At 37.8% G+C, this 22,466-nt stretch overlaps 6 protein-coding genes and 1 non-coding gene across 11 annotated transcripts; 1 reads left to right on the plus strand and 6 right to left on the minus strand.

Moving 5' to 3' along the window:
* Positions 1-409: 409 nt before the first annotated feature.
* Positions 410-2,738, minus strand: LOC131782240 (kelch-like protein 3). Its single transcript, XM_059098958.2, has one exon. The coding sequence runs from the start codon at positions 2,623-2,625 to the stop codon at positions 691-693; it is 1,935 nt and encodes a 644-aa protein (XP_058954941.2). The 5' UTR covers positions 2,626-2,738; the 3' UTR covers positions 410-690.
* A 124-nt stretch (positions 2,739-2,862) lies between these two features.
* On the minus strand, positions 2,863-9,245 carry LOC131782242 (alpha-ketoglutarate-dependent dioxygenase alkB homolog 6). 4 transcript variants are annotated; one of them, XM_059098963.2, is made up of 8 exons: positions 9,195-9,245; positions 7,844-7,912; positions 7,489-7,549; positions 6,870-6,889; positions 6,024-6,050; positions 5,822-5,926; positions 4,210-4,320; positions 2,863-3,845 (listed from the first exon to the last, which is right to left on the minus strand). In XM_059098963.2, the coding sequence occupies exons 1-8, from the start codon at positions 9,228-9,230 to the stop codon at positions 3,573-3,575; spliced, it is 702 nt and encodes a 233-aa protein (XP_058954946.2). In that variant the 5' UTR covers positions 9,231-9,245; the 3' UTR covers positions 2,863-3,572. The 4 variants fall into 4 exon arrangements, 3 of the variants coding, with proteins under 3 accessions (XP_058954946.2, XP_066025828.1, XP_058954943.2); XM_066169731.1 differs by having other exon boundaries at positions 2,864-3,845; positions 9,201-9,245; XM_059098960.2 differs by lacking the exon at positions 9,195-9,245 and adding an exon at positions 7,993-8,047 and having other exon boundaries at positions 2,867-3,845.
* On the minus strand, positions 8,246-8,317 carry Trnag-ccc (transfer RNA glycine (anticodon CCC)). Its single transcript has one exon. It is a non-coding gene; the product is annotated as a tRNA-Gly (tRNA).
* On the plus strand, positions 8,688-11,332 carry LOC131782241 (uncharacterized). Its single transcript, XM_059098959.2, has 2 exons — positions 8,688-8,820; positions 10,457-11,332. The coding sequence occupies exon 2, from the start codon at positions 10,525-10,527 to the stop codon at positions 11,260-11,262; it is 738 nt and encodes a 245-aa protein (XP_058954942.2). The 5' UTR covers positions 8,688-8,820; positions 10,457-10,524; the 3' UTR covers positions 11,263-11,332.
* Positions 11,333-12,327: 995 nt separating this feature from the next.
* Positions 12,328-15,168, minus strand: LOC131782245 (uncharacterized). 2 transcript variants are annotated; one of them, XM_059098966.2, is made up of 2 exons: positions 14,526-15,168; positions 12,328-13,908 (listed from the first exon to the last, which is right to left on the minus strand). In XM_059098966.2, exons 1-2 carry the CDS (start codon positions 14,594-14,596, stop codon positions 12,780-12,782), a joined length of 1,200 nt encoding a protein of 399 aa, XP_058954949.2. In that variant the 5' UTR covers positions 14,597-15,168; the 3' UTR covers positions 12,328-12,779. The 2 variants fall into 2 exon arrangements, with proteins under 2 accessions (XP_058954949.2, XP_058954950.2); XM_059098967.2 differs by lacking the exon at positions 14,526-15,168 and having other exon boundaries at positions 12,328-14,044.
* A 44-nt stretch (positions 15,169-15,212) lies between these two features.
* LOC131782229 (chromo domain-containing protein cec-1-like) lies at positions 15,213-18,290 on the minus strand. Its single transcript, XM_059098942.2, has 5 exons — positions 18,177-18,290; positions 18,052-18,095; positions 17,876-17,953; positions 17,485-17,536; positions 15,213-16,770 (listed from the first exon to the last, which is right to left on the minus strand). Exons 1-5 carry the CDS (start codon positions 18,243-18,245, stop codon positions 16,039-16,041), a joined length of 975 nt encoding a protein of 324 aa, XP_058954925.2. The 5' UTR covers positions 18,246-18,290; the 3' UTR covers positions 15,213-16,038.
* A 1,778-nt stretch (positions 18,291-20,068) lies between these two features.
* On the minus strand, positions 20,069-22,367 carry LOC131782193 (G-protein coupled receptor 83-like). Its single transcript, XM_059098907.2, has 4 exons — positions 22,255-22,367; positions 21,895-22,165; positions 20,907-21,158; positions 20,069-20,431 (listed from the first exon to the last, which is right to left on the minus strand). The coding sequence occupies exons 1-4, from the start codon at positions 22,365-22,367 to the stop codon at positions 20,069-20,071; spliced, it is 999 nt and encodes a 332-aa protein (XP_058954890.2).
* Between the last annotated feature and the right edge of the window lie 99 nt (positions 22,368-22,466).

Raw genomic sequence — 22,466 nt, forward strand, 5'->3', positions numbered from 1 at the left:
ATTGCGACAAACCTTTCTTCAAAAGTTCAAATGCCCGGGTGGGGTCGGGTGGGGATGTTGAAGCTTCTAATTGATTGACCCATTGAGACTGGTAACAAGCAGGCAGAACAACAGAGAAATAAATCAAAAGATGTGTTGTTCAGACAGATTCCGTTTTTCAGTGTTATCTTTGTACGGTAATTCTTGAGTAAACAAAATGCTGATGACATACTTGTGCCAAACCCTAAGCTAAATAAAGAGTAGCATATGGGCTCTCCTCGGGGGAAAAAAATAAAAAAAAAAAAAGGCTATTTTTCTTCTTAGCTTTTTGTGCTTAAAACCAGCTAAAATGATCTGACTTTAGAGCTCCGTCATGGTAACCCCCTCCTCAAAAAAGTGGATAACATAACAGTTTAATGTTTTTTTCCATGTCTTTCTTCTCTTTATTAGCACCTTGATTAGTTTTCTAACATTTCTAAAAAGTTAGAAAATTCTTGTAAGAATTTACTCTCATTGCATGAATATATTTGTTCATCTTCTGATTCTTTGACCATTAAGTTTCCTTCTGAGATGAAGTTCTATTATTTTTATTTTTTGGTGTTTGTAAACCCTATCAAAATATTATTTTAGGTTTTAAATAATGTTTTTCTTTCCTGGTAAATTTAAGTTTTTGGATAAAAAAAATCCTAAAAAAAATATATGCTTGACTTTTCACATGACAGAGCATTTCTTTTTGTCATAGCCACATGACATTGTAGATTTTGTGACCAAGTCTGGAACACAGCTTTGCAGAAGACGACCATCAAGGAACCCTTTGAAAACCCTTACGGAACAGGCATTTATGAAGGTGTGATTGCAAACAGAAATAGCTATTTCAGTTTTTAGGTTCCATTCATCTTCCTCTGGATCATAGCCTTCAATTTTCAAGTGTAAATCTTTGACTCTACAACCTGATTTGCCCACACTCACAAGGAGCAATGCATACAAATTTCCATCAATAGACAAGAGATTTCTCAAATCTTTGGGTCTGAAATCAAAACACTTAAAACTTGAAATAAACTGCCACACATTTGTTGCTGGATCATACACTTCGCAAGGCTGTATGGCCTCCCCAGCATTGATTCCTCCGGCAATAAAGACCTTTCCACCAACCGCAGCACCATAAGTCCAATCTCGCACCACATGAGTGTTAGGAATTTTGTCCCATTGGTGATTACCAAGGTGGTACCTTTCAACATCACTCACAAGGGTGCATTTGTTCCCTAGTTGCCATTTTATTCCACCAATAAAATACACAAAGTCATCATGAGCCACAATGCACATATCCTCTCTAGAATGTAGATGGTTCAGTCTCCCTATCAGTTGCCATGAATTTGAATCAGGGTTGTACTTTGTAATAGAGAAACTGTGTTTCTCTTCATCACAGAACAAGCGGCGGGCATGCAATCTACAAAAATCATCAAAATTTTTAGATCTATTGGTACAGGGTTCTGCTTCCAAGGCATAAATTTCATCTTCATCTTTGATAAATATTTGACGCATATATTTAGTTTCCTCTATGGAGGGGAGTTGCACCCAGCTGTCGCCATATGGATTATAGGATACATGTTTCCAGTATTGCTCATTTGTAGCCACTGATTCTAGAACAGTGCCATACAGTTTTCCATGACAAGAAAAGACTGGGCCATTTCTGATATATTTAGAAGGCATCTCACCCACTGTGCACCACTTATGCTCCTGAGGAAAATAGCACACAATATCTTTGCTTCCATAACATAGTAACACAGAAGTCTCGAGGGACCTTCTTGGACGTAGGATTGATGGATTGTCGAAGTCTTCTGCGTCAATCAATTGCAGAGCCTCTTCAACGAGACCTAAGCAATCATTGTCCTTTACCAGGTCATCGGTCACAATATTGCTGCAGAGAAAGTCACGCGATATGTAAACAAGGCGAACGCGAGAAAAGAGCTCAGCAAAACACTTCTTTCTTCCTCTTTTGTCACGATTTATCCAAGCTAAAATTATTTCAAACACATCTTTCTCGGCATTGATTTCAATTTCGTCTTCTGAAATCCACATTTCGATTTCTTTGCTCGATAAATTCAGGAACGCATCTGTTTTCGAGATGGTGGAAAAATTTTTGAGAACAAATTTTTTGCTTAGGGAAGAAAGTTGCTCGCTTTGATATCTCTCGAAAAAATAGTAATTTGAAAGACAATTTGAAATATTCAGCTCTAGTTTCGGTGCTAAAACTCCCTCCGCGAGAGTTTTTAAGTCGTGGAGAAACAGAAAGTCGGCCATAGCAATGATCTCACGAGCTTCATCGGCTGCGATCTCCACCTGACCACTGTAGATAAACTTCAGCGTGTTTCTCATAACAGCTTCGGTGAACATCTCCAAGCGAATAACTCCTTCCTTAGACTCTTTCATCTCACTGTTAAGCAGCTTTTCAAAGAAGGGACTTGCTTTTGAAAGAATTTGCTTGTGAGCTTTGAACTCGACATCTTCAGCAACAAGAGTGACATCAAATGGCTGGTCGAGTGCTTCTTTCGCAATACACGATTTGAGGTTTTCATTGCTTGGGCGGAGAGAAATACATTGTCTACAACTGCCAGCATTGTTTGAATCGATTTTGATCATACTCATTGTATGGAAGTGACCAAATTGAACAAAATCTGTTTAAAAGGCACAGACACTATTCAGCTGCTGCCCGCCTCTATTTCCTCAGTGGTGGAAAAAATTGGGGGAGAAACTGGAAGCTAGTGAGGACAGCGATCGAGAGGCGCGAGCGAGAAGTCGTCACACGCGAGCAAAGAGAGACTTGAACTGGTGTGGGGTGGAAAGGTTAGCGTGAAACAGAAACACTTGGAGTTCAATTTTCTTCAGAACTACAACTGGACATTTACAGGTTGACGGATGGAAACGTGCAAAGACACAAGTTGTCCTCCATACAAAATAGAATTATGCACTATACGTTGCTTTCTCCTAGTGAAATTAGAATTTTCTTTAGAAGAGTTTATAGTGTGGTAACTTTGGCATGCAGATAAAAATTAAACTTAGTTTACAGTATGAAGATTAGTAAACATAAAGGAAAAGGCTGAAAAATCACATAGTTAGAATGGAGTTGAAAAATAAACTTGACCCTTTAACTCCCAGAAGTGATTAACATAAAACTTCTCCCTATAATATCCATACATTATCCAGCAAACAGGTAATGAAAATGCTCAAACTTATCAGGTAGAAGTTGCTATCCTGATCTAACACCATTTTCTCATAACTAATTTACAAGGAAACTTGTGGCAGCTAGAAGGGAGAATCAACAATCAGATCTTAGGAGTTAAAGGGTTAAATTTACTGACTTTTTGTCTTTGCAGTCCTGATTATCTTTGTTTTCATTTTTTTTTTCAAGTAAATTTTTTAAATTTTTACAGATTTCCCATTCTTATATCAATAGTTGCTTATTGTCTCTTTGAAAATCAGCTGAACAGGGAGTTGAAAAAATCCCAACAAGGAGTAATCCACTTGGAGATGTATACACAAGTAGTCATGAGGAACTGTGGAATCTAATAACAGTCACTCATAAATTGTTTTTGTCATCTCCCCAGATTAATCTTGAATTTAAGAATCTTTGGAACATTTCTTATGGTAAGTGAAATTCTAGTATTTCGTTGTAAAATGTCTCCAAGGGTAGCATCATTACAAGCATCCATATTAGCCACCTTATCTGTGACAACATCATAAGTTCTCTCTGCAATACCATGTAAGTAATTGTGATAGAGGTCTCCTGTCAGTAGGAATAAGCTTCTGGGCTCCAATAAAAGTGACATAAAGTAGCGTTCATTCAGTGTTAATGATGAAGCATTCTCCTGAAAGTAAAAAAAAAAAAAAGACAAAATTTATTTAAGCGCAATGAACATACTTTAAGGGAAATGGTCAAAAGTATTGAGTATGCTAAGGACTCACTTTTGGAATTTGAGCCCATGGTATCCCATCATAGCACCCCTCTCCTTCCTCATCACACAAGGTATGCGCTATAACCCCACCTCCCCTACACAAGGTACCCATCAGAGATGGTAACTGCTATGACTACTCTATCCTGCACAGGAGACCCATGGTACCTGCTATAACACCACCACCCTAAAAAACTTAATGGCTATCTGATTTAATTGTTCTCATTTCCCTATATTTACTTTTAACACCATGGAATGATTATCTAAAGCTAGCCCTAACCTCTGTTTTCTCTGAAGCCTTTTTCAAAGGATGGTAAAAATCCAAAAAGGTGTGGGATCCAAGATTTATTGTTGAGACAACTGGATAGAACAACGGACCATCTTCGTGAGGCTGAAAGACAGGAAAACAGTTAGAAAATATAAAACTGCATGGGCTTTTGACAAAACACCTCCACTGTCTTCAAGAGTGGTTATATACAAAAATCAAATTGGGCACATGCAGCTCAATCCTCCATGTCAGGGGAGCACTCAGTGCTTGTAAAATGAATGGATCTTTAAACTTGGAAATAACTGTCATTGTTTGATGTAAATGCCCAATATTGATGACACTGCTGTCCAGGAGTGTCAAAGTGACTGAAATTTTGACCACAGGAGCTGAAGACATTATTGTGGAAAGCTGTTTATCCAGTGAATGTTGTAAATCTAGTTGGTTCTAATTGGTTAGAGTGGCATTCATTGTAATGGCTTTCAGTTGGGTGGAATCATTCTGTTAGTTGGTTAGGTTAATAGATATCTGATTTTTGTGGCTAAGTTGTTTTTTTTTTTAATTGAGTCTGTGATATTTCTCGTTTCAATGTGTACCTTAGTTTATACACAGATCTGCTGCAATTGAATAAATAATCATTTAGCAAATGTTGCAATAATATGTTAGCAACAAACTACCATAAAGACTTGTGTACAAGCCAAACCTTTTTGCTTAAGTTTTGGGCCAAAAATTGCAGGTGCGGCTTATTTTTTTTTTTTTTTTTTTTTTAAACAATTTTATTTACAAGACGATCACTTACACTACTTACAGCATTAATTACACGTACATTGTACTTGCTACTAACACTACTGATACTTATACTTACACAAATTATGCATACACTACATTACGATACATGTATTACATAATATTAACATTAATTTAATTTACGGGTGCGGCTTATACATGAGACCATTATTTGTCTCTAGTATCCAGACTTTCCGCTTGGTTACCAAGCAAACATTTTCCATCATTTCCATATATACTGTGATGATCTTCATTTGCTTAAAATTTTCCATCATTCTCCTGCACTTTATTTTTGGTCAAATTCCATCGTTTTCATTTTAGCTGTGGGCTCAAGCAATGAAGACAACTGTTGTCAGTCACAGGGAAATCAATTAAAGAAAAGCTTTTAAAAGGTATTTTCAGAGTTGATTAACTTATCAACATCACTGCAAATACACAACATTAGATTTAGTTGAGTTTATTGTGAACATCTGTGAATAAACAACCAACCTTTTTTTTTACAAGAGTGCTAGTCTGGAGTTTCTTTTTTGCCAAAATCATGCTTGTAAGTTGGGGGTGCAGCTTATACACAAGTGTGGCTTACACACAAGTTTCTATAGTAACTTCTAAAAAAATCTCAGGCATCATTAAATGTGCAATTATACATTTGATAAAACATTGAGGGCCAATAGTATTAATTAATAATTTATCGACCTTGTTCCCAGGTTCTCTCTTCCTGACCTGTAAGAGGAGAAAAACTTGGAACAAGATTGGATAATTAATGTAAACTACCCTACAAGTTGATTCTAAATTTTAAGTCAGTGAATTAAATGGTGGCTAAAAATATCATTTAAAACCTTACCATAATTCCTTGACCAGGTTCATACTCATTCACAAGGACATGATTTGGAGTGACAGTGTTAAAAACCGGCAAGGATCCAACTTGAATTGTATATTTTTCCAGCCACTAAAATTGTGATGATCAAGTATTAACAAAAGTCTAAGTTAAAAAAATCTAGAAATAGTCTGTTTTGAATCAAATTAAGGTCAGATCAAGCACATACCCTTGGCAGTTTTTCCAGCACCATTCCCTAGTACATAGAATGAAGAAACAAAATAATTATGGATTCAGAAAAATTCAAGAATATAATGACTAACTCCTTGTTATATCATGAAATTCATTAACTACATTATTGAACAGAAAGATAAAGAAGGAAAATAAGAAAGAAAGAAAGGAAATATCATTGGATTCAACATGGAATTCTCAAAGCTAATTAACACTTGCAAGAATTGTATGACATACAGTTGTTGGAATTTATAAAGAGCTCTTAACTCTTCTATTCCTGTGAGTGACCAAATCAGAATTTCTCCTTAACTTATCAGTACGATATCAAGTAAAAAGAAAGAAAAAAATATGAATTAGCGAATTATTATTTGATGCATTGTCAAATTCTCTGAATCAACATTATCATAAGAACTGCATGGCGGACATTACGGATAATTATTAACTCTTTAACTCCCAGAGGTGATTGATATGAAACTTCTCCCTTTAATATCCATACTTCATTCAGCTAACAGGTAATGAGAATATTCAAACTTATCAGGTAGAAGCTGCTATCTTGATTTACCACTAAGTTCTTATAACTAATTTAAAAGGAAGCAGGCTAGAGGGGAGAATTAACAATTAGATCTTAGGAGTGAAAGAGTTTAGAGACTAAGGACTAAACTTTAATTTATCACACACACAGTTTTATGCCATCTTCCAAACACCAATAGGAAAATAAAGTTGTGTCTCTTTTTTATTTGAACTTTTGAAAAAAGTTGTCATTTTTTGTTTTGTCATACAAATGGAGTCCCAACATTTACACAGGATTTAATAAAAACTACTGAAATTATAGCTTTTTGTTTACCTTTGGGTGAGGAAGACCACCTGCAAAATATTCCAAATAAAAAACATCAGTTTGGCTTTCATATCATCCTATTTCAAATTGCTGTATTTTTTCAAATTCCTTGTTGGTCCAGCGCTTTTCAAGAATAACTGCTATTTTTCGTAAAATTTTGCTCATGAATCATGCTCGAAACAAAGGAAAACAAAAGTCAATCTAGGAAGACAAATTAACCCTTTAACTCCCATGAGTGACCAAGACAGAATTTCTCCTTACAATATCAATACAAAGTCAACCAGATAAGTGATAAGAATAATGAAAAATATTAATTCAGGGATAATACATTGATCCAATACTAAATTCTCTGAACTAACATTATAAGAATTGTATGGTTGACATTCAGGAGAATTACAAATTTGATCTGGGAGTTAAAGGGTTAATATTCTAGCACTAGAAAAGAGAACCATTTTCACACATGAATGACATTTCAAATGTTGCATATTGCTGTCCAACTTTTCTTCCAAAAAACCAATTCAATCAACAAAACCTACAAGCAACATGAAGGTTATTCACCAATTGACTGTAGTTATGAAAATTTAAAAATTATTATACTATAAACAGATATGTGTGCTGGCATGCTCACCCCAGTTTTGAAGCCTCCTTCCCGACAGCTTGGTCCATTTTGGCTTAGGAGCACCATTTACCTAATCAAAAAAAAGATAAAATGCACAACTTACTTGGCTTAATTTTAAGGTGTTCATTCGCTTATTTATCTATTCGCTTAATTTTTTGGGTTTCCCCCCCTTAGAAAATAAAATCCGGTCGAAAGGTGTATTAAGCTAATCGATTAAAGAATGAATCAAATTTTTCAGCACAAAAAAGGCAGAAAAAAACGAAAATAGTCACCGTTTTTAGGGGTTATCACCTCGCCAAAATAAAAATCTGAACATCAGTCATCTATTTAGCGGGTGGAAAAAGTTGAAAATTTTCATTCTAACCTGATCCAAGAGAAACTTCTCCTCCTCTTCTGAAATGAAATTCGGAATGTAGAATGCTCTTGGTGGGGCCTAAAATCATTTTCAAGTAACCGAAATTCAAAAATGAAATATCTGATAATAATTAGTGTGAATCTAGCATAGTTTTCTACCTTTTTTACAACGTAGTTTTCTAACTCAAAACAATCAGCTGCTTCCGCCATTTTAAATGCTTCATACCCAGCCTTTCACGGCATTTTTGAACGAGCGAGTGAGGATCGCAAGCGATTTTTTTTTTTTTCGACCAACACGGCAAATTTTGAAGAAAAAGTTATAGATAATTACAAATAGGACTCCAAACGTGCTAGTAGAAAACTTAAATGGAATGCGACAAGTGCTTTACTCGCGAAAAAGACTTATTCCATGTGCGACAGCCGGGAGTCGAACCCGGGTCAACGGCTTGGGAAGCCGCCATGATAACCGTTACACCACTGTCGCCCACGCGCCTATATATAGTAAAGTTTGGCAATTTAATTCTTCATTATCTTACAGTTGTATAATTTCTTATTTTTGGCCCAGTTCAGGACTTGATTTTACACACTGAGGGCTAAAATACTTGAACAAGAGATTTTGCTTTCGGCAAGTATTCGCGAATTCACAAATTAAGTAATCCCCTAAACTCATTAACTAGGAAAACTGAATACCTTATTTTGTCAGATCTCGACAAGGGGCTTAACATTAAGATAGACATAAATATTTTGTCTTTGATGAGAGCCAATGAGCGTCTACCTCTGTGCTATTTTCGTTAAATTGTGTTAAAACAGGACAACAAAGTTATGAATACCATTACCATTATCGAAATTGAACTAGCGGAATAAGTGCGCCCCAGCTGAGCAATTTACAGTTGCAAATTAAAATTGCCGGAACGAGAACACGATTCCAAATGTACACACAAATATTTTAATTCTACCGTGAGAGCAGATGAGTGTCAAAAATTCAAGGTGAGTTAAACATTCTTACATATACGTATCTTCGAAGTAAGAGCTTTGTCAACATGAAATCTTTATTTGAACGTACATTGGTCTACGATCCATGCAGTTCCACAGCATCGAAGCCATTGATAGCTTTTAGCCGAGTCTGTCAGCTCCAATTTAGCCTTTTTGATTTATTGTTTGGGTAGTTACCGCCTTTTATCTAGTCACTGAGTATATAAGCAGACTATTTTCGATCTTTTCAGCACAGAAAAATCAGAGTCACCGAGATAGTTAAGTTCGTTAACTGATCGATCTCACTCCAAAAATGAGAGCCATATTTTGTGAATTGCTACAATCTGATGCCGAAATTTTGTAACCCAACTTGACACAAACTACCTAACTTTTACCACATTTGACGATGTTATCACTTCCCCCATCAGACTGTATCTTTCAAAGACAACCTTTCAAAGCATCTTTGGAGAAATTAAACCCTGATGTAACGTGTCTGTCAAGTAATTTGAACATTAGATGGTAAATTTTCAGCTCGACCGTGCGAGGGTCGCATCCGGTAGTTAATTAAAGCTGGAGTATAGAATGGTTTATAGAGAAAATATTGTTATGAAGGTTTTCAATTAACACGCCAGACTTTGACCTCAATCAATTTCCGGGAAAAATGCAATTCTATGCGTGCTGAAATCTGCGTTTGAAAATCCCTTTAGGTACACGTGAGTGATTGAAAATACCGACAAAATTGAGGGCCCTAATTGTTATTAAATTTTTCATGTCATCTGCGTTAAGAAGAAGAACAAAACTAGAAAAGGCAACCCAATGGAATTAAAAAAACAACAACAACAACAAAAACAAAACTAAGAAAACAAAAAAATTTAAAGAGGGTTTCAGCTTTAGGTCTCCGTGTTGCTTTCTGCACAGAAGCTGTTGACATTAAAGAAATGTCTTTCTCCTCTCGAGCGAATGTACGACTTTTCTGTCAGATTCGATGGCTTGATCTCTGAAATTCGGCTTTACAACTGACTTTTTTGAAAGACTTTTTAGAAAGCCGTATGAATGTTAAGCGCTTGACTTGTGCTAAGATGCATTCAATGAGAACAACAAAACGCACAAACTTGTATATTGGATAGAAATTAATAACAAGGACCATAATGAAAATAATAATTATTAAGATGATGATGATATAAAATAATACTTCCATGTTAATTACTAGTAACATACCTCACAAGAGAATACTTTAAGTGTTAAATTTAAAAAGTGACTACATAGCGAGACAGACAATAAATCTAATTGTTAATTTTTTTTAACAATATCGTGATAGTTCGACTATTTCGTTTGACCGCAGTTTCAGTTTTTGACCGCAGTTACAGTTTTTGACCGCAGTTTCATAAAAAGCGTATTATTTAGCGAAGACAAACAAGAGGAGCAGGTCATATTGTCTTGGCCTTTATTAGGTTAATTCATTATTTTCAGCAACTCAGTTCAATTCTCTCTTTTATTTTATTTTATTTTTTTTTAATTCTTTGTTGAGCCTGAGTGCTCCAGGCGAAATAAGATCTGGTGCTCAAATGTTATGATGGTAAAGTCGAGTAACATTGTTTGTTCTAAAAGCAAATATTTTCAATCAATTCAATGTGTTTTGTTCCCAACCCAGAAAACATCTGCTATCGACTATCTATTTAGTTAATAATACTCCGACTTGCCTGCGGCAAATCGACAAACATGAACGCAGGGAAAATGGAAAGACGCCATAAAATCAGAAACAGGGAAGCAAACTGGGCGCAAGATGGGCAAGGAAAAATTACAAAACAGGAACTACCAGTTTTGTTTTTACCTCCTGTTGTCGGCAATGGATCCTCGCGCGTCAAGCACGAGGACAATTCTTCGATTATGGTTACAATGAAGAAGCTGAACAGCCGGCCAGAGAATTATAAACGTGTTCACCAAAAGTTTTCTACGACGGCTTTACACCACCAGGATAAGGGATTGTTCTACAACTGTGAACAGGACAAAAAGCGATCGAGTTGTAACAAGAAAATAACCTTTACGGCGAAAAATACTTCAAAGAGGCCGTTTTTATTGCCTGCATTACCCACAGTAGCGTTTCAAGGGCAGATTCGGAAGAAAGCTACGGCATCTCAAGGGAATCCTACGAAACCCAAAGGTTACAAACTGCTTCCCAAATATCTGCCGCAGATCGACACAAGGACGAAGCAATTAAAAAGCAACGAGACAACTTCTAACGGCCTCATAAACGCTTCTAACGCGAAAACGACTGATAAAAGTTTTCCCCCCTTAGCGAGGAAGGCAATGAAACCTTTGCGGACTGCCATATCTTCTTCGGCAACTTTGCGAGGCCTAATTTCTCTGGATTTAGAGGAACAATTCGTTTTCCGATTTCGTCTTTCAAATTATGACGCTAAAGACATTAATATAACTTCTCTCAATAAGCCCATGTAAAGGATGTTGCGCCAGCTGCAGTAATAGCTCTATTCCAGTATATGATATATCCGGTGAAAATAAAAGTAAGAAAAAAAGATGATGTTTGGGAAGAGTTCGATTTTATTCATATTAACCACCAAGAGAGAATAATTTTTACTTGTTAATACCGAAAAAACAACAGAAATAATTTTTTGGTGTCGGTGTGTGTTTGCGAATATGTGCCTAGTTTTTTTTCTTTTTTTCTGACATTAAAGGAGTCGAATTAATCCCTCCAACATTTCGCTTATTAATCTACCTTTTGGAACTGATGTCTTCTTGTTTTCTCTGATTTTTTACGGTGAAGTTAAGAAAAAATGTTAGTTTTTACAGCGATGAAATAGCTGACGCTTTATCAAAACTGTTTAGCGATCCCAAAACAGATTGAAGATGTCCACATGTGATCAATTGGACTTTTTTTCTTAACGTCAAATAAGGATAAACTACCATACTTTTTTGGTCAAGCTCACCATTGCCAACAGACTGAGTTCTTTTTAACCGGTCGGTGTTGAGCATCGGAGCAGGAAATCCGAGGGTCTGTGGCTCGATTCATCCTTAAGAGGGTGTCGGATATTTCCGCTTTTCCAAGCTCGTAGTTGCTTGTGACAATACGGATTGTGTACCAATTTAGTTATGAGCGGTGTTGCTCGAAAACTTAGTTAAAATTTAAAGAGGGTCATTCTACAAAAATGCCTCCTCCTTCTCTTATCCCTGCCAATCTAAATGGCTTAATTAGCGATCGACACACGCACACCCCGCGAGAAGTCGCGCGAGTAGAAATCTCCCTCGAGTGCTGTTGTTTAGTATCGTCACGTGGCTCACTCTCTCCCCTACGGCAAGGAAGGAGACCACGCGAGTAACGGAGCTTCACGCATAAACTCGCCCCTTGACGACGAAGTTGACAACCCCCGACTTGGCAACGAATCATCACCATAGAAAGAAAAGTAAAATATAGATAGATAAAACCTCCATTGCGTGGCTCTCTGAAAAATTTATCATTGATTTTTATTCACATTGTCTCAGTAAGAAGGGATAGGACGTTTCTTTTCTGGTTTTGAAAATCCCGTTGGAAAATTTCAAACTTGCAGCAAACAGCAGACGCACACGTTTCACTCACGCGTGCTCACTGCCTTGTCAAACGAAAATCAATTAACTCAGCTTTAAGAAATTTAATTGATTTTGATTTAATTTTAGATTAATTTACACCATGCATCAACTTTTCCTTCCGACAAAAGGATTTGACAATATATCTTTTGTTGTGTTTGTACCAGCTTTTTGAGTGCCAGTGCAAACAGGATGTGTTAGCAAAAATTTACATGTTACAAACAATCAGCGCAAAGTGAACACTACCGGCACCTGCTGAAAATTTGCTTGAATTAAGTAAAATGGCCACCTAAAGACGTTCGTAAGGAAGTAACAATAAAATATAGCGCTGTATCCATTTTTCCCTTCTTTTGGTTTTTTTTATGTATATTTAGTTTGGTACAAGTTGAGTCCCGTTATCTGGAAGGAGAAGACATTGGAGTCGTTGGTGTAGAGTTTTTCCCTTGTACATCCCAACCTGCATTAGGTAGATAGACGTGAATTGAAAGCTTTCGTCCGCTTTCATCTTCTTTTAGTTGCTCTTTTTCCTCTGGGCTCAGACTTCGTCCTTTATGTACAACATGTCGAGCCCAAGGTATTGGTAACATTGGTGTTCTCCGATCCGGTACATTTGTCCTCGGGTTGGTTCTGAACCGCGCTCGAAACTTCTGCAAAAGTTGTAAACCTTCCTCGTCCGAATTACAAAATATAGAATCTCTTGACTTCAGTTCAATGCGCCACTCCCTTTCCAACAAGTTGAGCCCTTCGGGATTGATTTGAAAGCGTACGGGCTTTGATTTTCCACCGAAAAGCAAAAATATTTCTTCTTGTTCACTGCGTGTTTTCGCGGTATTCGCGTTGTTTGACGCGAGGACTCTTTGGAAATAACTTTTATTAAGACTGGGTTCACGACCGTTCATGGAAATCGTTGCAAGATCTTCGTATTGCCCTACCTCGTTTCTTCGGCATTTCATCCTCTTTAGACACGAATAAAGCTTATTCAAAGAGACAGAGTGTGAAGTTGTTTGGTTGATTCCGTTGCTAACCAGTTGTTCGGACTTAAAACTCTCAGCGGCTTTAGCTGTTTCATCTCCTGAGGAAGAAACACTACCTCGTTTCGGTAGATTTTGTTGAGATTCAGCCAAACTCATTCGATGTCCCGTACACTGCATTCCAGCCAAAGGATGCGGCTCAAAAGTTTCGAAACCAGAGCCAGTTAATCGATTTTGAATTGAACGGTGCAAATCATTTAAATGGCCTCTATTCATATTTGTCTTTTCAAATGCAACGGGCTTTTGTAGATATTCCTGTGTCCTAACACTCACATCTCCTGACTCCAGGGGAGGTTTTATGTTTTCTGGGTTACTGACCAAAGAAGGGTTATCAGATTTTCCAAATGAGCGTCCCTGGATGGTACCGTCCAAACCAGTATTCAAATCGTTGTATTCTGTAGTAGAATCTTCTTCACGACGCACCGATGGTTTCGCATAATTACGTAGATACGGAGCAACTTTAAGCTGACCTCTGGGAAATATGTCCTCACCTCTGAAAAAAGCAAAACTCATTGTGTGTACGAGATATTGTCTTAAAAGCTTTCTATTACCATGTCTTAACCAGCTTCATTGTAACCAAACAAGAAGCCTTGTGAGCTAGAAGCGTAATTTTCCACTATGTTAAGTTATGATCGCGTACTTTTTTTGTAATTAAGCCATATGCAAACACTGTACTTAAACAATCAGTGCCCACAAAATTGTTTGTTTTAATCCCATATTTCCACATGGCGACGCAAAGAACAATTAACGTTGTGGCTACACTTGTCATCACAAAAGATTGAAATCAAATAAAGTGACTTATTTCATTTACATGACAATTTGCCAAGGATTTCAGTGACGGCTCTTGAATGGTTGCACGAAGAGCCAAAAATCTTTCAAACACTGAATGAACAGAATCAAGCTCAACTTGAAACAAAGACCTTGATATTAACTGAATCATATATCTCGAGGTTCTATCGTCAATTTTTAATTAACCCCTTCAACTGTCTATTGTCATAGAAAAATACTCTTAAAATGTCTATTGATATTTTTGTTTTCCAATCAAACATAGTGGCACATAAAACGGATGTTATAAGAAAAATTGATCCAAAGAGCTAATGTCAGACAAACCTTTGAAGTGCCAGGAAGTCACGACAGAAACTAACCATAATATCATTATAATTGGTTCTAACCCGGAACATTCAAAAGAGTGGGCATGAATGCTCCGAGCACACGACACGGCGTGTCGCAAGTTACTCTTCTCGTCCTGTTGCAAGATCCTTAAAATGCGACCTTAAGCGACCAGTTAAATGGTGACGTCTTCGAACCATCCTCTCTGGCCGTTGGGTAGCTTGCGCAGTAAAGAACCTAAGTGAAAAGTAAGTAAAACTCATACCGGTGACTCCTCGCTCGCGTGTATCAGTCTAAGAAAGTAATTTGGTATTATCAACTGAGTCGATAACGCACATTGCTCACCGTAAAGAATTTCAACGTTAACGTCTCGGGCATTATCCCTTCGTCAGAAGGACTAATCTTCGAAACGTCAGCTTTAAAACTCTTTACGGTGGCCAATTTACGTGATCAACGAGGTTGATAATTCCAAATTGCCTTGTTACACTCTCCCACTGACGCAGCACTAGTTTCCTTAGAGACTTACCCCCGTTGTGTATCTAGGTCACGCGCGCCCGTTCAAATCAAGCGCCTGATACACTGACAACACTGATTGGTCAAACGTGTCACCCAAGCACCGTTCCCCTGAATGGCGTAAGGTTTTTTCTTGACATTGTTTGACAGGTATAGAATAAGTGCTCGGCAGTCAGCAGAATTTCTACTCTCTTCGTATTGTTTAATAATTTGCATAACTTACAAACCAAGAATCTCCCGGTAATATCCTTGAGACAAATCCTTCTTCTTTTTTCATAATTTATTGCTTATCCGCATTATAACGTCTGCTTTTAATTTAAGTTTCTACCTACAGTAAAAGAATCTCTTTTCGATGCGGGTTTCATTGTCAACAATTTTATGTTCAAATGTAAATATGGCTTTCATGCACAACGAATAAATAAAGGAAATGCTTAACTACATTTAATCCTTCCTTTGTGCAGTCGACTCTTGGTAACCCGTACCCTTAATACACGTTAACTGAAAAATCACTGTTTTGCAGGTCACTTTCTTTACAACTTTGCCCTCAATGTCTCGAACCTCTAAGTTAGAGTGCGCTACAGTATTCGATTCAAGTCAGCTCGTTTTGTTAGCTTATTTCCTTACGTTTTTAAACGTGTCTTTGTAATGAACCTGATTAAAAACACTTTTAATCGGTTTTATACCGATCATGTTACGAAAACCTTGTCTTCTCTAATTTGGTAGACATTTCAATCACTTCTGCCCCTCTTTCTGTACCTTTCAAACGTGTCTTTGTAATGAAACTGATTAAAAACACTTTTCATCAGTTTTATACCGATCATGTGACGAAAACCTTGTCTTCCTCACTAATTTGGTAGGCATTTCAATCACGTCTGCCCCTCTTTCTGTACCTCGAACCTTTAATGATCCTCTTTAACGGTTCCCGTTACCAAGACTCAACTGCACTAAAACATTTCTTTTTTTTTTTTGTTCCCTTTCATTCGATTCCCTCGGGTTCGTTTTAGCCTGATCGGTCCGGTTCGGGGCCATAAAACCCCTCATAAGCAGAACATTCCTTTACTGTCACTGTTCCTCTTTCTGTTGTCACATCTGTGATAATCATGCTGTTTGCTAAAAATTCAAATCGCGAGTACCGCGGTATCACCGGGGTGTTTTTCATTTCCGTGGGGGCTGCTGGGGGCGGAACTTCGTGTCGCGATGACGAAGGGGGGCTGGTGGATACCGTGGGGACATCAGCGGTGCTCGGTTTGGGTTGATTGTCTCTCTCGATCACCGGAGGTTTTTCAGGTAGTGGAGTTTCGAGTACGTCTGTCTTTGAGCTGCTACTACAACCAGCGTTGCAAGGAGTGGTGTCTAATTCACTCACAACGGAGGTGGACGGTGCAATTTCTTTCAAGGGAGTTTCTTCGATATTCGAATTCGACTCAGCAGTTTTGTCTTCACTCGCTTTATCAGGAAATTTTTCTTCGGATTCCGTAATTTCGACCTCTGCAGTTTTTTCACCTACTTCGGTTTCAGCGAGAGGGACTGTGGTTTCAACCTCAAGAGACGGAACAGCTTCGCCAGTACTTTCGTTTACCTTCGGTAAGTTTCGTTTTTTCCGACGCCGTCGTCGCTTCGTGGGCGGCGGATCAACCTCGCGAGACGATTCATCAATTTCGCTATCACTTTCATGATCATTGACGCTGGTGACGTTTTCAACATCCACAGAAGAACTGTCTGGCTCTTCCGGCTGGAAAATTCAAGAAACGAAAACTTGTCAATATCATTTGCATTCGTGACAAAAAATAAACATTTCGGTTTCGAACGCACACGCAGACGAATAGTAAGCATCGAAAAAATTTCATCAAGAATTCAGAAAAAATTCAGGAATTGTCGGCCCTAGAGCTGCTAACAAAATTATCCTAAAAATATGATACTGGATCTTACCACAAAGAAAATCGACAACACTGCCTATACATACGAAATAAACTCCAATACAAAATTTTTTTGACGATCACTTGTAAATCTGAATTTTAAAAATATTTGGTCCGTCAGCTTACTTTGGATCGGTCTTGGACACGTTTGCCGACCTCTTTCGATAGTATTGAATGTCCAAAACGTTTTAGCACAGACACTGATTTGATGGAAATTTATTAATTGCAAAAACATGGACAGTATTAAATGTCAAAGGAAACAAAATGAAACTAAAAATGGCAATGTTTTCATTTTCAAACACTCAAAGCTTTGCAGATCGAAAGATGAGGATTTCAGAGATGCTATTTTTTTAACAAACCTATCTTTTCATCGCTATAAGATGTTTTTAATTAGAATAGAAAAAAAAGCTATCGAAATCCAAGGGTGGTTTTCCTACGGTTGTCCTACGGTTGTCCGTTTCCAATACTACGGAAATAAAAATATTCGCCTCAGACATAAGGTAAGATAAAGACAGAGTTTCGATACTTACGTTTTCCTCAGACACAAGCATTTTCTTTTTCTTGCCTTTAAACTTTCCCTTTCTAATAAAACAACAAAAACAGGAACATTTATGACATAAAAGCGATCATTCAGAGTGTGACTCAGTGCTAAAAATGAAATCTACACTCGAGTTGATTTTAGTCTTACTTGGTTACAAATTTCACAAACATTGCCTTTCTTCCGTACTAAAACAATCCAATCCGAAGTTCCTGCAATCCTCTGACGCCACCAGAGTAAACATTTTAAGCAAGCTCTTGGTTACAGAAGCATTTGGGTTTCCTCTAAAATTATAATTTGCACACATGAATGCCTCGAAGCGAGCAAGAATCAAGCGAGTCTGAACGCGTATAATATTTGTCAACACTCGATCGTTATTTTACCTCGCTGTTAATCGTTGTCGAAAAGCCCTCAGTAATCGTGGATCTAAGACATTTTCCTCTGGTTCCCATGTGTTGTACCTAATTGAATTTCAAAGGCAAAACCGTCAACAGCTCAACTAACGCGAAAGAATATTAAGGAATATTAAATTTATGCACGTGAACGACACGATGCTTACTTCTGTGAATATCCTTTCCATTTGATAAAGTATTCGACTTTTCCCTACAAGACAACGATTTGTTAATGGCAAGATTTGACCAAGAAATCGACAGCAATACCAAGAATATTGTCTCTTCGAAATACCTCACGAACTCTTCGCTTCAGGATCGTTTCGGCCGCGTATATACCGTTGTTTTTACCAGGCCGATTCATGTCGCAGTATCCGCTGGGAAGTGATGTTTGTGTTTAAATCGTATAACTTAACTTGCGCATCCCATAATAATCCACGAAAGTGGTGACGTCACTAGCAGCGCACAAGCTTTTGTTACGACGACGATTTTCATAATTTGTCTCATTTTCATTTAAAAAAACCCTATTTTTTCGCCTCCAAATTATTTTCGCGGCCCTTTTAGGGAGCTATTTTTAAATAGCACCATTAACGTGCTTACCAACAACAGTCTTTGAGTGTCATTTTGCGGCAGACGGTCGGTGGATCTGCTTTAACATCTATAAGTGAGGAAATTAAGATTCTTCGATTCGTACACTGTAACTGACATATCAGTTGAAAGAAAATGGCTCAGCTCTAAGTAACATAAAAATTTAATAATAAGTGAGTTATTTTACTGTACAATGCCAACTTTAAAGAGTATATTAACTCCCCATTTTCAAAATTATTTTCTTCACTTGAGAAAGATATTTCGATCGCTGTTTACTCTCATCTAATTCTTAAGTCAAAAAAAATTTGCATTCCCCAATATGACCGTCAAAAGGAAGAAAAAATGTGGAAGACAGACAGTAAGGCAATTAATCGATAAAGCAATGGGCCGTGAAATAAATGGTGGTAGGATTTGAAAACTCACGAGCAGAGAGAAAATAGGGAGACTAATATTTTCATGATGCTTTGTTCAAAGCTGGTATGTCCTACTTTCTCGGAAAAGTGTTTAACACGCTTCTCTTTAAGAATTGCAAGGGTTTCACCTCTCAGCGGCAAAGTAGACGCGAATTTAGCATAAAGGCAAGACGAACTGATGTAAGTGGCGACTATTTATTAAAATTTTCGAAAGTTTCTTTTTTAATCTTACACCACAACAGGTTGACTTAGAAATTTAAGCCCAATTTGTTGGATTTTTGGTTTATTTCTCGCTAATATCAGTGCAGTGAAGGAAAATAAATTCACTACAGCTAAAGTGGTTACACAGATAAGATAGCACGTGTTTATCAGCATCTAAACAATGGAAACGGCATCAAGTGTCTGTAATTTAGTGTTCTTCTGGATATTTTTACACGCCCTCAGCATCAGCCCCCCCTTCCCTGTTGCCCCTTGCACCGCGGTCATATTTTGGAAAAGGAACTACTTCATTTTACTTTATTTAAAGGCTTTTAGCCAAGCAAAAAATCTATTTCATTAAAATGACTAAATTACATTTGATCAAATAACTTCAGTTTTATTAGACCGACCAACATTAAAATTGGATTCATGTAACAAAAATAAAGAACATACTTAGATTAATGTCCCTGACACAAAACGGTCAAACGTCTGCGCATGTGCTGACTGATTAAAACGCTTATGTGGTGGTACGACACCTTACTTTTAGGAAATCTCGTTCCTAAAGGTCACACTATCCCCTAATCCCACGCGAGCAGGAAACGTTTGCCGTATGCAAGACCTCAGAGTACGAGATTGGCTTTGGGGCTTTCAGAACTTTGTCATCTAACAAGAGTTATATAGAGCCACACAAGCTGATAAGTCAAAGTGTTTTAAAAGCCCATAACAACTAAGGCTAAACAATACGCCCACAATGCGACGATGTTTGTGTTAAAAAATCTCTAGTTTTTCTCACTTTGCTTTCGTTTCCATTTGCAGATTTCTATGAAAGTTTTACTTTTCTCTGCAAATTTTCGTTTCCCTCTGAGATTTTTGCAGTATGGGTGCGTGGCTGGCCAAAATTTACCCATCTGCGTATGCGTGACGTTTGACTGCGCTGATTCTGAACTCTGTTGGATCAATCTCGATCCCCAGTTAGTTCAGCCTCGTATCATCGTTTGACAACCACGAAGTGACTCAAGGCTCCAAAATGTGTTGTCGTGGTCTCGGTGATGCATGACTCTCTGCCGGCGTTGGGTTTGACCGTGGATGAAGAGAAACATCCAGAAAAAAACTTCATCTTTATTTTCCTCCTGAATCGTCTGTTTAACAGAGCGTAAGTAAACGGGTTGACGGCGGAGTTGAACATGACGGTTATGTAAGAAATTGGCAAATAGTCGGTGTTATAGTCGATGGATGCATAGTTAGTGTATGACACAATGTAAATGGCACCAGATGCGCACCAACATGTGCTAAATAGAGCACTGACAGTAACCACCATCGAAGTGACCCGCTTTCTCACCCTCATCACAATCTGTCAATAAAGCATAGATTTGGGTTTCATTGATAACATGGATCAATGCACATGTCAAACTCATATCGCCCTCCACTTTGTGTCGATCCAAACAAGAGAAGAAAGGAAAAGGCAAGAAGAAAGCGGATAATTCAGGCTGAGATCTGCTTCATTTCTGGAAGCTATACATGTCATAATGCTAAATACCCTTAGAGTCTCGCTCCTATCATTTTGGCTGACAACAGAAGCAAAGTTTTTCAGACTGCAATTGTTGCAATTACATAACCTACTTACATTTGCCTCGGTCCCATCATTTGGCTTTATTTTTCAGTTGGGAAATACACCAAACTAACATCTGGAAGGCACGCGGGTTCGAATTCCGTCGAAGCCTGAATTTTTTCTTGCAATTAATTGCTCTAATTGCAGCTATCTGCGAAGATCGTTTCTCTACTTGTATATCATCCGCAGGTCAATATATCATTTATTTTACTGTTACCATTTGCTGCTGGGTAAGCTGATCTTTTTCATTGCCCTTGATCCATAGGTTATACACAACTCTAGAGTACAGAGAAGCCATCAACGCAGTGAAAAGAGCCGTCAAAAGAAACCACAACCAGGTCATGGCTTTTGCCATCCACTCTCTTGGGAAATGCTCTGCGCATTCGTTTGCAGTCTCATTAAGGCGGACTGCCAGGAACGATGGGATGTTGAAAAAGGTCGAGAAAATCCAAGAACTGGCAATGATCACCTGTTTGCAAATATGTACACCATAGTCACCTCGTGAAGTTGTATCATAATATCTTCTCTACCATTAATTTCGTTACCTGAGCCTTTTCAGCGAGTGTCGCATTTCGAATGATAGCGTTTAGCTCAAAAGAAAAGCCTTTATCATTGGCACGATTCGAAATGCAAAACAGTAGAATTTTATGTATACTTTGTTCTCTATTATACCCTCTACCACAATATTGAACCTCAAACTGCTCTCATAGAGCCTGGGTAAATTGCAGTCAAAAACAAAATACTCCAGAGTGTCTCATATATTAACCTATATCCTTGAAGTCGTATGTTAATGTTTGAGGGCTCCAAAAGCTTATGTAACAACACAGAAGACTTCATACAATGTGTGTAGTGTCCATTGCGTGGGAAGTGGTTCCCTATTCTCTATAGGAAATAGCTTGTCTTAAAAACGCACGACATTATACTGCAAATTACAGCAAGTTTATCAAGTTTTTCAGCAATGCTAAATTGATGTCATTTTCAGTATCACAACAGAACAAATAATCGTGTTTCTCATCGATAAACGAGAAAATTCAACAAAAGGTCATAAGTTGCTTGACCGATCTTCGTAGATAAGGCAAACACTAGAAATTTAATCTTCCTGAAATCCACGAAAGACAAAAAAAGGCCTGGTATAGTCTGCTAAAAAGGATGTCTAACACTTCCATCCTTAATTATCTTAAATTTCGAAACATGTAATCCCATACCTTCAATTTAAACGTGTTCAGTGCTCCTCTGTTGCTGAAGGGATACAACACAGCGTTGTGTCGTTCAACGGCGATGGCGACCAGTGTGACAACCGAGGAAGCAGCTCCGAACCATGACAAATTTCCTCCTGTCACAAGTTTGCATAGAACTAAGCCAACTATCCCATCCGGATGCACACCAGCAAACTTGACAAAGAACACTGGTGCCATAAAAATCGCGTACATCATGTCCGCTACTGCTAGGTTAACGATTAAGTAATTTAGATGGGTCCTGTGGGATTGATATAGCCATAATATTAGAAAAGGAACATTAGGCCAGAACAGAGAAGACAACTCTGTGCAACCATGACATGACTATACCTCATTTCTCGATTTTTCCTTATAATCCAGCAGACAAGAGAATTTCCCATAATATTAACGACGATCAGTACTAGGAGTGCAGACCAAAGCACAATACTCCCTGCTTCGACCATAGCTTAGCGTCAAGTTCAAATGTGCAAAGATCTGTGCAAAAGTATAAGGAAGAGGTGTCAAAACTGATTTCAAGTATAAAGTGATAAAAAAAAAACAGC

The sequence above is a fragment of the Pocillopora verrucosa genome, chromosome 7, assembly GCF_036669915.1.
Source record: "Pocillopora verrucosa isolate sample1 chromosome 7, ASM3666991v2, whole genome shotgun sequence".
NCBI lineage: Eukaryota > Metazoa > Cnidaria > Anthozoa > Scleractinia > Pocilloporidae > Pocillopora > Pocillopora verrucosa.

Excerpts from the sequence above, each read along its gene's own strand:
- LOC131782229 (XM_059098942.2), bottom strand. The coding sequence starts at position 18,245 with ATGAATCGGCCTGGTAAAAACAACGGTATATACGCGGCCGAAACGATC. Across the intron at positions 17,954-18,051 it reads TGGAAAGGATATTCACAGAA|GTACAACACATGGGAACCAG; the intron begins GTAAGCATCGTG and ends AAATTCAATTAG. Across the intron at positions 17,537-17,875 it reads CGACAACGATTAACAGCGAG|AAAGGGAAAGTTTAAAGGCA; the intron begins GTAAAATAACGA and ends TTGTTTTATTAG.
- LOC131782240 (XM_059098958.2), bottom strand. The coding sequence starts at position 2,625 with ATGAGTATGATCAAAATCGATTCAAACAATGCTGGCAGTTGTAGACAA.
- LOC131782193 (XM_059098907.2), bottom strand. The coding sequence starts at position 22,367 with ATGGTCGAAGCAGGGAGTATTGTGCTTTGGTCTGCACTCCTAGTACTG. Across the intron at positions 22,166-22,254 it reads AGGAAAAATCGAGAAATGAG|GACCCATCTAAATTACTTAA; the intron begins GTATAGTCATGT and ends TCAATCCCACAG. Across the intron at positions 21,159-21,894 it reads TGAACACGTTTAAATTGAAG|GTGATCATTGCCAGTTCTTG; the intron begins GTATGGGATTAC and ends ATTTGCAAACAG.
- LOC131782242 (XM_059098960.2), bottom strand. The coding sequence starts at position 8,043 with ATGGCGGAAGCAGCTGATTGTTTTGAGTTAGAAAACTACGTTGTAAAA. Across the intron at positions 7,550-7,843 it reads AGAAGTTTCTCTTGGATCAG|GTAAATGGTGCTCCTAAGCC; the intron begins GTTAGAATGAAA and ends TTTTTTGATTAG. Across the intron at positions 6,051-6,869 it reads GTGGTCTTCCTCACCCAAAG|GGAATGGTGCTGGAAAAACT; the intron begins GTAAACAAAAAG and ends TCTATGTACTAG.
- LOC131782245 (XM_059098966.2), bottom strand. The coding sequence starts at position 14,596 with ATGTTCCGGGTTAGAACCAATTATAATGATATTATGGTTAGTTTCTGT. Across the intron at positions 13,909-14,525 it reads GACTTCCTGGCACTTCAAAG|AGGTGAGGACATATTTCCCA; the intron begins GTTTGTCTGACA and ends TGCTTTTTTCAG.
- LOC131782241 (XM_059098959.2), top strand. The coding sequence starts at position 10,525 with ATGAACGCAGGGAAAATGGAAAGACGCCATAAAATCAGAAACAGGGAA.